Raw genomic sequence first — 12,618 nt, forward strand, 5'->3', positions numbered from 1 at the left:
ATGCCGGTCTCCATTTGGGCGTATTGTTAAGCATGAAAACAAGCTTGGGAAAGATGACCTATATCAGGGCTCAGCAAACTACTGCCTACAAGTCAAATCTGGCCCACCACCCATTTTTGGACAACCCATGAGCTAAGAATGTCTTACATTTTAAAATTGTTGAGAACAAATCAAAAGAAGAATATTTTATGACAGAAGAAAATTATATGAAATTTGGTTTCACTGTCCATAAATAAAGTTTTGCTGGAACACAGCCACCTCCATTTGTTAAGATACAGGGGCTACTTTGGTGCTTGCAACGGCAGAGTTGAGTAGTTGCAACTGAGACCATACGGTCCACAAAATCTAAAATAATTATTATCTGGCACTTTTGGGGAAAAGTTTCCTGACGCTTGACCTATATGATTGTAGCCACTTATACAACACGTGGATTTTTTTTTTTCCCTCCGAAGTCTAGAAGCTTTCTCTGTTGTAATAGAAGTGAACCCCCCTGGGGTCAGCGGATGAATATACGCGGCACATTTTTTGAAGTATCTTTGAGAGAGCTTTGGGTCCACAGAAGAACACGCCGATGTTGCTGCTGCGGTGGAGGTGAGACAAGAAGAGAATATGTTACACAGGGCAAGGCCAGCCAGCAGCCAAGACAGAAGGGTACAGTTAGCGAGTAGCCGCGGTTGTGACTTTACGTATTTTTCTCCACCCACTTTCTTTTTTCCTTAAAATCTTTTCTCCTACTTTTAGCACCATGTTCTCTCACAGGTTCCCAGAATCCTGTTAAGCTCTGTATCACAAGATGCTGTGGGATATAGATAGGTGATGTAAAGAAGGTTGAGGTTGGCAGGTGCCATGATGACAAATGAAGGCGTTTCATTATAGAGGTGATATTGGGTGGAATTTTGGTCGTGACCTTGATTAGCATTCTCTTGGATTGCTGACTAGAATGTCACCTCCCTGAGAGCAAGAACCTGGTCTGTCTTACTCATCTCTGTAATCCTGGGTAGACAACCAATATTTGTTTGCTGAAGAAATGAATAAATGGCTCTGTTCCCTATTATCTGCATGGTCTTGAGCAAGACTATGAACCTCAATCTCAACATGAGTTGAACTAAGATTATAGTGACTACTTGGTATGTTTTATCCAAAGCAAAATGAGATAATGCATTCCAAAAGGTTTAAAAAGTGTTAGTTATTGCTATTTTTCAACTCTGCCTTTTCATAGTTAAGATCATCTATACAAAAGTTCTAGCAACGTTTGCTTACTTCTCCTGTTGGAATTACTTTAATTTTCAAAGAAGGCCAAAAAAAAGAGTTGGAAAGGAAAATCACATGGCTGAAAATGAGGTCACCTCAAAGTTGTCCTCTCTAACTATGGCATTTCAGAATAATGTCCCAGGGCTGCTCCAATCTCTTGAAAACACAACTGCTGGCTCTCCTCAATATAATGAGTTAGCACCAGGATTCAGGTTGTCTCTGAAAAGTGGGAGTGGCCAGTCTCTACAGGGACTTATAGAAACTGCGATTTCCCTTATCTTGCATTGTACTATTCCTTGTAACATTTTCTAATCTCTGGCACAAGCTTAATTAGAGGGTTGTAGTCTGGGTCAAAAGTCCTCATACTTTGCTAGGCATAAGATTATCTAGGCAGATTATTAAAACAGAGTCTCAGGCTCGAATCCAAGGAGTCATTTTTAGCAAGCCTCCCAGGAGCTATTAAAGCACATGGGCCCCATGAGCTACCCTCTGAGAAACACTGTCTTAGAAACACTTCAGGACCAGCCCTTCGCACCACCTTTACCTCCTCATATCGTGTTTGTTGCGGAACTCCTCTATAACCTCATTCTTCTTAGCTCGTGTGTTAACATGATTCTCTGCCATGTACTGAATCCACATTTAATTATGTGTTCCTGAACAATAATAGCCATGGTAGGAATTGATGGTTCAACGACATTTCAAACTCTAGCTTCAGAGGAACTTATCAAGTGGATTCGTTGTAAATGACAATATGTTTAAAATGTTTAAGTATTATTTTTAAAGAGATTATTCCTATGGCTAAATTCGAGAAAGCACTTTTTCAGGAAACATTTCCCACTGAAAAAAATATGAGTTTATGACTTAATGAAGTAATTTAAAGGTGTTTATGGGCTTCCCTAGTGGCTCAGACAATAAAGACTCTACTTTCAATGCAAGAGACCTGAATTCGATCCCTGGATTGGGACGATCCCCTGGAGAAGGGAATGGCAACCCACTCCGGTATTCTTGCCCTAAGAATTTCATGGACAGGGAGCCTGGTGGGCTAAAGTTCATGGGGTCTCAAAGAGTCAGACACGACTGAGCAACTAACACACATGGAAATATCAGCCAATGGTTGAGAGCTGTTGATTCATCACTTCATTGATGGGCATGTTAATTAGCTTCCCAAAGTCCTCCTTTGGGGACTTTGTCCATGGTGACAGTTCTATACCAAACTCCTAAGTGCCTCTGTGAGGGTTAGATCAGACTTAGCACATAGTGAGCTGTCAAGAATGGTTAGCTTACATTACAACCTACATTATGTCTTCCTGCTCCGTGAAGCTGACCACAGGATGTGTGTGTGATGTGCGCTGTTAACCGAGCAGTGATTACAGACTTCCTGGATCAGCACTCTTGCACTAGGATTTTTTTTTTAATCTGAAGTGTTCATCTTTTTTTTTTTCTTAGTTTTTTTACTTTGTATTGGGGTATAGCTGGCTATAATGTTGTGATAGTTTCAGATGAACAGTGAAGGGGCTCAGCCATACATATACACGTGTCCATTCTCCCCTGTACTCCCCTCCCGCCCAGGCTTGTACTAGGTTTTTTGAGTTCTGGACTGCCGCAGTTTGAATGATAGATGGGTCAGGCAAAAGCCTTCCCCTTGAGGAGTCTGATGCCCAGAGGCAACCTTGCATCTATGTTCAAAGACACTGTTACGGGTGCTGATATTTTTCCACTAGTGTAGGTGTCACCAAAGAGGTTGCCCACTGGTCCATTCCCAACAGGCTAAGATTGCCCTTTCGTTTGCAGCCGCGTGTGACTGTTTGCAGATCGTGAAGATGCTCTTTGATGCTCTGCCTTTAAGACTCCATTTCAAAGGATTCTGATTGCTGGCTGCCAGGTGTACCCCTGGTGTCCCCAGCAGTTCACAGCTACCCTGCCTCTTTTGAAGCTGCGGCTATAACACTGCACAGCTGAGTACACATGTTTCTGTATTTATGTAACTGTCATGGTTATGTAATCTCCAAAAAGTCTCACAAAGGCCCTTCATCACCTACCTTCCACGAAGGCAGAAAGGCCAGTCCTTCCTTAGCTCTCTGTGCATTATGGGCCCCACACATGGCATTCTTTTGTGTGCCTTTCTTCCCTGCCTCGGCGTTTGTAATTTCAACTATGGAGCTTTCTCATCACGAAGCCTCACTGGGAAGCAAGGAGCCAAGAGGCCTCACAAAGTAGAAAAGGCACTGATGTGGCAGCGTTTTTTTTTTTTTTTTTTTTCTTTTATGAGGCAGTGGACAAGTGCAACAGAACCTTAATGGGGTTGCTAAAGAAAAAACATTCTTCTATAAAGTTTAATTACCCACGAATGCTCAGAATGAAAAAAAAAAAGATTCTCTGTAAAAGAAGTATAAAAACACAAGGCATTATTCTTCAGTTTACAGCCTGCAAGTTGCAGAGTTTGCACACACGGGAGGCATTGGATTGGGGACAACATTAGCAGCATTGATCAGTCTGGGCATCTGACTTTGATGGGGAAAGGACAAATTTTACACAAGCTGCAGAGATGGTTAACATTAACAGCATTTTTAGCTCTGATAAACAATAAAGAAAATTTTCTTCGTCCCCTCTTATTTGCTAAATGACTATTGTGCTCATTTTTTTTGTGGGCTTGATGCATTTTTCAAAACAATTTGGTGATGCCATGCATGAAAGGCAGCCAAAATGTCACTCCCCGGGAGGTTTCTGGCCAGCAGATATATGGGGGAGCGAGGGTAATCCCACCACCTTGCTCTCTTCCCAGGTTCTCCCATCTTGAGCCCTGCTCTCTTTAAATTGCATGTTTGTTTTTATGTGTTGGCTCTTATGCTTGGTAAGTTATAACCCTATAGGGGCAGACCCTAAACCCCATTTAAAAAAAATCAAATTACTTTATGCCCTGAGTGCACTCTGCAAATAAAATCGATAAACAGAAGCTTCCTGTGGATTTATGGAGGCTTAGAAAGACAATGAGAACGACAAGCTCACTATCAGACAATGGACTCACTATCAGACTTCTATTTAATCTTTTCTAGAGAATGCTTTTCATTAGAGAAGCCTCCAAATAATTCATCTCATAATTACATTTTGTACACCTTCCTTTTTGTAACCTGAGATGATAACTGCGTTGGGCTTTTTTTTTTTTTAAACGCGCCTCCCGATTATTTGTAGCGGCCTCCTCTGCTACTTTTCGTTGAGACCTAATTACTCGGGGGTTGATTAGGGGCTACAGGCATCCCTAACGGTGTTTGCACGTGGCTGACACACTTCCCTAGCTCTTCCCACCAACTCCATCCTCTTTGGTGAGTCAGCACTCTTGTCCCAGATTCCTCATCCTTCTCATGGTCCCTTCACTAGCTAAAGCTGGTGACTGGACTTGGCTCTTGGCTCTGAGGAGCACAAAGTTGCTGCCTCTGAGAGCATCATGGTTACAAATGTGTGTTGTTGTTTTGTGTTCGCTCAGTCATGTTCAACTCTTTGCAACCCCATGGACTGTAGCCCACCAGGCTTCTCTGTCCATGGAATTTTCCAGGTAAGAATACTGGAGTGGGTTTCCATTTCCTTCTCCAGGGGATCTTCCTGACCCAGGGATCAAACCTGCATTTCTTGGGTCTCCTGCATTGGCAGGCAGATTCTTTACCACTGCGCCACCTGGGAAGCCCCTCATGATTAAAATAGGGGAGAGAAATGAAAGCAGCTGACTTGTAGTATTGGATCCCCATGGCAGAGCTATGTTTCTGCCAATTGGGTCCTCTCCTTCCTCTGATAAAACTTTGAAAACATACACCTCACACAGAAATACATCACACAGAAATATCCTAATATTTTTGCTGTATCACCTGATGCGAAGACCTGACTCATTTGAAAAGACCCTGATGTTGGGAAAGATTGAAGGCAGGAGGAGAAGGGGACGACAGAGGATGAGATGGTTGGATGGCATCACTGACTCAATGGACTTGGGTTTGGGTGGACTCCGGGAGTTGGTGATGGACAGGGAGGCCTGGCGTGCTGCGGTTCATGGGGTCATAAAGAGTTGGACACTCCTCAGCGACTGAACTGAACTGAATGCTTCAATAGATAACTCCCAAAGAGAACTGAAGAGTAATGATAAATTTACCTCGTGCTCACCCACCTCCCTAATCCCACCTCCCACAAATGGAATAGTTCCACCAATTTTCCGTGAATCTTCCCTTGATCTTAACAGGAGGACTGGATGTCTTCTGATGGAAAGACATTATTTATGTATGCTAACAATGCCCAGTCATAAGATTATGGTGGCTTTCTTCTTCTCTTGAAGCTATAATTTGTTTTGTGTGGAATTTCTACCAAAGTCTACTTCTTTGAATATTCTGAGCAATTTAGTCATATAAGGAGTATTTAGGATATCCTTTTAGACAGACAGACTTGTGTGCTATAATCAGAATGTTAATTTCTCAAAAATATTATTCAAAAACATTTTGTGCATCAGATCAGATCAGATCAGTCACTCAATAGTGTCCGACTCTTTGCGACCCCATGAATCGCAGCACGCCAGGCCTCCCTGTCCATCACCAACTCCCAGAGTTCACTGAGACTCACGTCCATCGAGTCAGTGATGCCATCCAGCCATCTCATCCTCTGTTGGCCCCTTCTCCTCCTGCCCCCAATCCCTCCCAGAATCAGAGTCTTTTCCAATGAGTCAACTCTTCACATGAGGTGGCCAAAATACTGGAGTTTCAGCTTTAGCATCATTCCTTCCAAAGAAATCCCAGGGCTGATCTCCTTCAGAATGGACTGGTTGGATCTCCTTGCAGTCCAAGGGACTCTCAAGAGTCTTCTCCAACACCACAGTTCAAAAGCATCAATTCTTTGGCGCTCAGCCTTCTTCACAGTCCAACTCTCACATCCATTCATGACCACAGGAAAAACCATAGCCTTGACTAGACGGACCTTTGTTGGCAAAGTAATGTCTCTGCTTTTGAATATGCTATCTAGGTTTGTACATATGTACACACAAATGAGAATCGGGAGGGTGTGCACACAAGCAAATGTGGCTCCAGGTGGACACATTTACTCAATTTAGTGGAAAGGTATTTTTACATTTCTGAAAACAATGGGTGGTCTAAAATGCATTCAGGTAGCATGGATCAGAAGCTCCCAGTCATATGGTAAGTTGGCATCTTTCTTCACTTTGGGGTTGTACTGTTCTAACAAATGGTAGTATTCTTTTATTCTTTATTTTTTCTTCCAGAGAAAAGAAACACTTCTACTGAAGCAACGAAAAAATGGTCAGATCTTCTAAGTTTTTAATCATAATTAATTGCATAAAGTTTTACGCCTACAAGGCATGGTGAAGTTATTAGTAGATAAGTCAAAAGTGGCAAACTATAAATATTATGTGAAAAGTAAGATCAAAAATTGAAGTCTTATGGAATATCATTTTATTCAACTAATTAAAAACAACAGACCTACAAATCCAGAAGGTTGAGCACACACATAATATGTGTTTATCAAAAAGTAGCTAGATGTGATAAAGATATATTTATTTTCATTCTGTCTACCTTCTTGGAAACAATTTCCTGATTTTCTGAATATTTGCCTAAAGCTTGGAATCACAATAACATCTACAAATAATGATATGTAGCTCCCATTTTTGTATAAGACATGCATTTCTAAAGATTAATAAGACACAGATATAAGTGTGTGTATTTAATTAACATTTATATTTTAATTAAGAGAATAGTTTCCATTGTGAGTTTAGAGTAATTTTCTGTGCTTGTCTGACTTAAGCAACGGACAACAATAGTTCCATGCATGTCAGTTTGGCCATGTCAATAAAAGACTTACTTTTTCCATGTCCACTTATTATTTGTTGATCTTCTTTTAAAATTATACTTGTGCTTTTGTTATACAGCTGATACAATTATGAAAATTAATTGCACATAAAAACAACAGAGTATGCTTCCCTATTTTCTACTTTCTGTCTTTGATCTCTTTAAAATTTTTTCTTTCCCTTTTCTTATTTGTATTCATTTTGATGCCCATCAATTTGTTTCTCTATTACTGTTATTTTTGCAATTTTCTGCTTCCTTTATAGCTTGCACTGTTCTCTTTGATCTGCTTCCCTTCAAGCTTTATTTTTGGTGCTGTTTTTCATGTTCTGTAAAAAAATATTTTTGCCCCTCTTCCCTTTATTCTTTTGATTTAACTCCTTCTTCTTAGAACAAGAACAGACTCCTGCTTTAAATGAACAGGTAAATGTTTTTAAAAGAGTAAGCCCTGAGAATACTCCGCTTTGCACAGATGAATGGAAATGGTTGAGAGCCTACTTCAAAGACCCTCAAGAACAAAGAACCTTTTCTGAGGCCATGAACAAATCCACCAATTCTTTCTGGCCCACCTTTGCCAAAAGATATGAGCTAATGACAGGACAGACCTGTCTTGTATGAGTAGCCAATGAGGCTTGGGAACAAACATCTCCTTGACATAATTGGGGGGGAAACATACTGTTTATCTCTTTAATAACCATCTTGAGGAAAATTAATGTGACTTTGTTCTTTGTGCAGGACAATAATTGAATTGTGTGTTTTATTTATAACTTGGCAAAGGCCAGGATATTGAAATACTTCTTAATATTAGATTTTCTTATTTAAAAATTAGATTCTACTGGCATTCTCTTTCTGTGATGTCTTCATTAAAAGCTTCATTAAACATAAATCTTCTTTTACACAGCAGAAAACAAAATTACTTTAAGGAGGTCATTTAAAAAGTCTTTTGGAAGAGTAGTGCTAAGCCTTCTACTGGTGACTTGTCTTTTCCCAGGAATCTGGCATTCCATGAATAAAAGGATAATTGAGCTTTCCTAACCAGTGAATCCCAAAGGAAATCAACCCTAAATGTTCACTGGAGGGACTGATGCTGAATCTGAAGCTTCAATACTTTGGCCACTTGATGTGAAGAGCCAACTCATTGGAAAAGACCATGATGCTGGGAAAGATTGAGGGCAGGAGGAGAAGGGGATGACAGAGGATGAGATGGATGGCATCACCAACTCAGTGGACGTGAATGTGAACAAACTCTAGGAGGCAGTGAAGGACAGAGAAGCCTGGTGGGCTACAGTCCTTGCAGTGGCAAGGAGTAGGACATGACTTAGTGACCGGACAATAGCAGCAGCAACAGTGACGCATGTCTAATGTTAATTACATTGATAGTTGAAGTTGTATAATAAGTTGCGGTGTTAGAGAGTCTAAGGTTGTTACAGATACACTATTTTTAGAATTATAGAGGCTTGATTCAGTGACATCCAAACCTTGGTTTTGTTTTTTGGTTTTTTGGTTTTTTTAAACTTTGGAAGAGATGAAGTCTTCTGTTGAGAAGAGAGAGTTTCCATAAGTCTTGTGCTGAAAAATTCAACTGGGCTTTAAGTACATGTATATACTATACTTCGATTATGGCTTTTGAAAAGGAATGAGCACATGGTTCCCAAGGCAATGAGAAAAGTGACAGCTATATGATTTTCCCACTTTCAAAATGTTCCCTACTCCTCACTCCCTGCAAAATCAGACAGACTCAATTCTCAGCACAATGCAATGTGATTTTGGAGGTAGAGTTTGTGCAAACACAGTTCTACCCTCCATCTCTTGATGCTGTGTTTCTGGTTTACACCTTTCTGAGGGAAGGGAGATAATTAAATGGTTTGTTCTGAAAGGTCTTCTAACTGGGATGTAAACTTCATATGTAACACAAATAAACAAATACAGTGTGAAGCATCAATAAGGGACAATCAAAGCTATGGTTTTTCCAATAGTAACGTATGGAAGTGAGAGTTGGACCATAAAGTTGGAGCACTGAAGAACTGATGCTTTTGAACTTTGGTGTTGGAGAAGACTCTCGAGAGTCCCTTGGACAGCAAGGAGATCAAACCAGTCAATCCTAAAGGAAGTCAACTCTGAATATTCATTGGAAGGACTGATGCTGAAGCTGAATCTCCAATACTTTGCCACCTGATGCGAAGAACCAATTTATTGGAAAAGACCCTGATGCTGGGAAAGATTGAAAGAGAAGTGGGCAGCAAGAGGAGAAGAGGGCAGCAGAGGATGAGATGGTTAGAGAGCATCACTCACTCGATGGACATGAATTTGAGCAAACTCTTGGAGATGGGGAGGACAGAAGAACCTAGTATGCTACAGTCCAAGGAGTCACAGAGAGTCAAACATGACTTAACAATTGAACAACAACAAAAACAGCACAGAAAAGAGCAGTCTTATCTATAAAAGCTTAAAGACAAAGATACACATGTCCCTGTCAAAAGCCTACAGTGTGGGAATGTTAGTTCCAAGATAATTGAAAACTGAGTGTAAAACATTTATCAGATGAATAATTTTTTTTCCAAAGGAAGAACATAGCAACCTGATCCATGGCCTCCTGGATCATGCCAGGAACAGTGTCTGCAGTCTCAGGGCCTTGGTACATGCTGCCCTTTTGCTTTTTCCCAGTTGCCCACATGGCACACTTGCCAGCTCCTTACCTCCTTCAGGTCTTTCCTCAAAAGTGGAAACTATTCTTTAAACAAAAACAATATTAGGACATGCTACTTCCAAGACCTGTAGATGATGTGGGTTCAGAACAATGACCGATTTAGACAATATATATAAATAACAACAAAATCTTTGTATTAGTGCTTTGTACTTCACCAAGTTTTTCAACATACTATGCATTTTTAAATTATGAAAATAAAAATGTGAATGTATAGAATCATGCATGTTTTACACTTGGCCCCAAAAGCTCAAACAAACTCCCTTGTTTGTCACATAGTCAGTATCTTCCAGAATCAGAAAACACAGCCTTCACTCTTGTCTTATGGTCCAAAAGCAAATGCTCTTCCTCTTCTACGATGAAGTTTATCATATAGTAGTCATACTTAAGTGCTTTTTATTAAAACTCATCTCACACACTAGCAAAGTAATGCTCAAAATTCTCCACGCTAGGCTTCAACAGTATGTGAACCATGAACTTCCAGATGTTCAAGCTGGATTTAGAAAAAGCAGAGGAACCAGAGATCAAATTGCCAACATCTGTTGGATCATTGAAAAAGCAAGAGAGTTCCAGAAAAACATCTACTGTGCCTCATTGACTATGCCAAAGCCTTTGACTGTATGGATCACAGAAAACTGTAAAATTCTTAAAGAGATGGGAATACCAGACCACCTTACCTGCCTCCTGAGAAATCTATATTCAGGTCAAGAAGCAACAGTTAGAACTTGACATGGAACAAGAGACTGGTTCCAAATCAGGAAAGGAGTATGTCAACGCTGTATTGTCACCCTGCTTATTTAACTTATATGCAGAGTACATCATGCGAAATGCTGGGCTGGACAAAGCAGAAGCTGGAGTCAAGATTGCTGGGAGAAATATCAGTAACCTCAGATACACAGATGACACCACCTTTATGGCAGATAGTGAAGAAGAACTGAAGAGCCTCTTGATGAAAGTGAAAGAGGATAATGAAAAAGCTGAGACATTACCTTGCCAACAAAAGTCCATCTAGTCAAAGCTATGGTTTTTCCAGTAGTCATGTATGGATGTGAGAGTTGGACTACAAAGAAAGCTGAGCAACAAAGAATGGATGCTTTTAAACTGTGGTGTTGGAGAAGACTCTTGAGAGTCCCTTGGACTGCAAGGAGATCAAACCAGTCCATCTTAAAGGAGATCAGTCCTGAATATTCATTGGAAGGACTGATGCTGAAGCTGGAACTCCAATACTTTGGCCACCTGATACGAAGAACTGACTCATTGGAAAAGAACCTGGGAAAAGATGCTTGGAAAGGTTGAAGGCAGAAGGAGAAGGGGACAACAGAGGATGAGATGGTTGAATGGCATCACTGACTCAATGGACATGAGTTTAGCAAGCTCTGGGAGTTGGTGATGGACAGGGATGTCTGGTGTGCTGCAGTCCCTGGGGTTGCAGGGAGTCGGACACAACTGAGAGACTGAACTGAGCTGAGTTGAACTAATAGTTGATAATGATAACAGCTAACACTGAACTCAGAGCAGTGTTTTAGGCCCTTTAAAATTCACACAGTTAATCCTCACAGAAGCCTAGGAGGTAAACAGTTTTACTATTTGCAGTTTACGGAGAAGGGGATAGTCAGAGCCAAGTTAAATAATCTGTTCAAGGTAAATTGGTATTAATGATGGAGCCAGGATTTACAATCAGGTACTCAGACTCCTAAATTCCTGCTTGGTTTTAGAATATTTTTTTCTGCTTTGCAAGATATGCTTTAGGTACAGTTTACAGTTTGGCATAAGTGAATTCTCCAGTTGAGTAGTCACAGATCAATTGTGTTTACCCAAGATTTCTTGAAGGCATGGGCAGTTTAAGAAATACCGTCTTCTGGACCTAGAGATTATCATGCTGGGTGAAGTAAGTCAGAAAGAGAAAGACAAATACCATATGCTAGCATTTGTATGTAGAACCTAAAATACGACACAAATGAACATACCTATGAAACAGGAACAACTCACAGATGCAGAGAACAGATTTCTGGTTGCCAAAGAGTAGGAAGATGGGGAATGGAAGGTTTGCTAGTTAGGGATTAGCAGATGCAAACTAGTATATGTGTAGTATGAATAAACCACAAGGTCCTACTCTATGGTACAGGGAACTATATTTAGTAGCCTGTGACAATCCATAATGGAAAAGATTATGAAACAGAATGTATATATATAACTGAGACACTTTGCTATACAGCAGAAACTAACACAACATTGTGCATCAACTGTACTCCAATAATAATTAATTTAAAAAATAAATAAAGATAAGTATAATCCCTAAATTTTTTTCAGCTCTATTTCTTTTGGCCCACAAATAATCCATCCTAAAAATCTAATGCAAAGACATAGTAGAGGCTGGTTTGATAAGTAAATAAATAAATCAAAATTAAAAAGGGATACCATCTTCAATTGAGTTTACGTATTAAAAATTTTAGGGCTTCCCTGGTAGCTCAGTGGTAAAGAATCCACCTGCTAATGCAGGTGACGTGGGTTTGATCCCTGGATTGGGAAGATCCCCTGGAGAAAGAAATGGCAACCCACTCCAGTATTCTTGCCTGGGAAATGCCATGGACAGAGAGCTACAGTCTACGGGGTTGTCAAAGATTCAGATCTGACCTAGCGACCAAACAACAACAATGGAAATTTCAATGCAGTTGACACTTGCCAGATGTTGTAAGATGGTCATGCATAGGTTTGTGCTTCCTGAAATATCCCACGATTACTTTTTCTAAGGTCAATGTTTTACCTCTAAACAAGAGGCCCACTGCTGTGGATTAACTGGTTTGTGCTCGAGAGCTGCTATCCATTCTCGCAGTG

At 40.4% G+C, this 12,618-nt stretch overlaps 1 protein-coding gene across 1 annotated transcript in view; it reads right to left on the reverse strand.

Moving 5' to 3' along the window:
- Positions 1-453: 453 nt before the first annotated feature.
- NOX3 (NADPH oxidase 3) overlaps positions 454-12,618 on the reverse strand; it is a 66,128-nt gene continuing 53,963 nt past the window's right edge. Inside the window, exon 13 of the mRNA XM_086318497.1 lies at positions 454-580. Within this exon, the coding sequence (XP_086174623.1) occupies positions 454-580 (127 nt within the window). The remainder of the gene's footprint in view (positions 581-12,618) is intronic.

This window comes from Bos grunniens, chromosome 9 (genome assembly GCF_055505025.1).
Source record: "Bos grunniens cultivar Pamir isolate PY7600 chromosome 9, Bosgru_T2T1.0, whole genome shotgun sequence".
In the NCBI taxonomy this organism is placed as follows: Eukaryota; Metazoa; Chordata; class Mammalia; order Artiodactyla; family Bovidae; genus Bos; species Bos grunniens.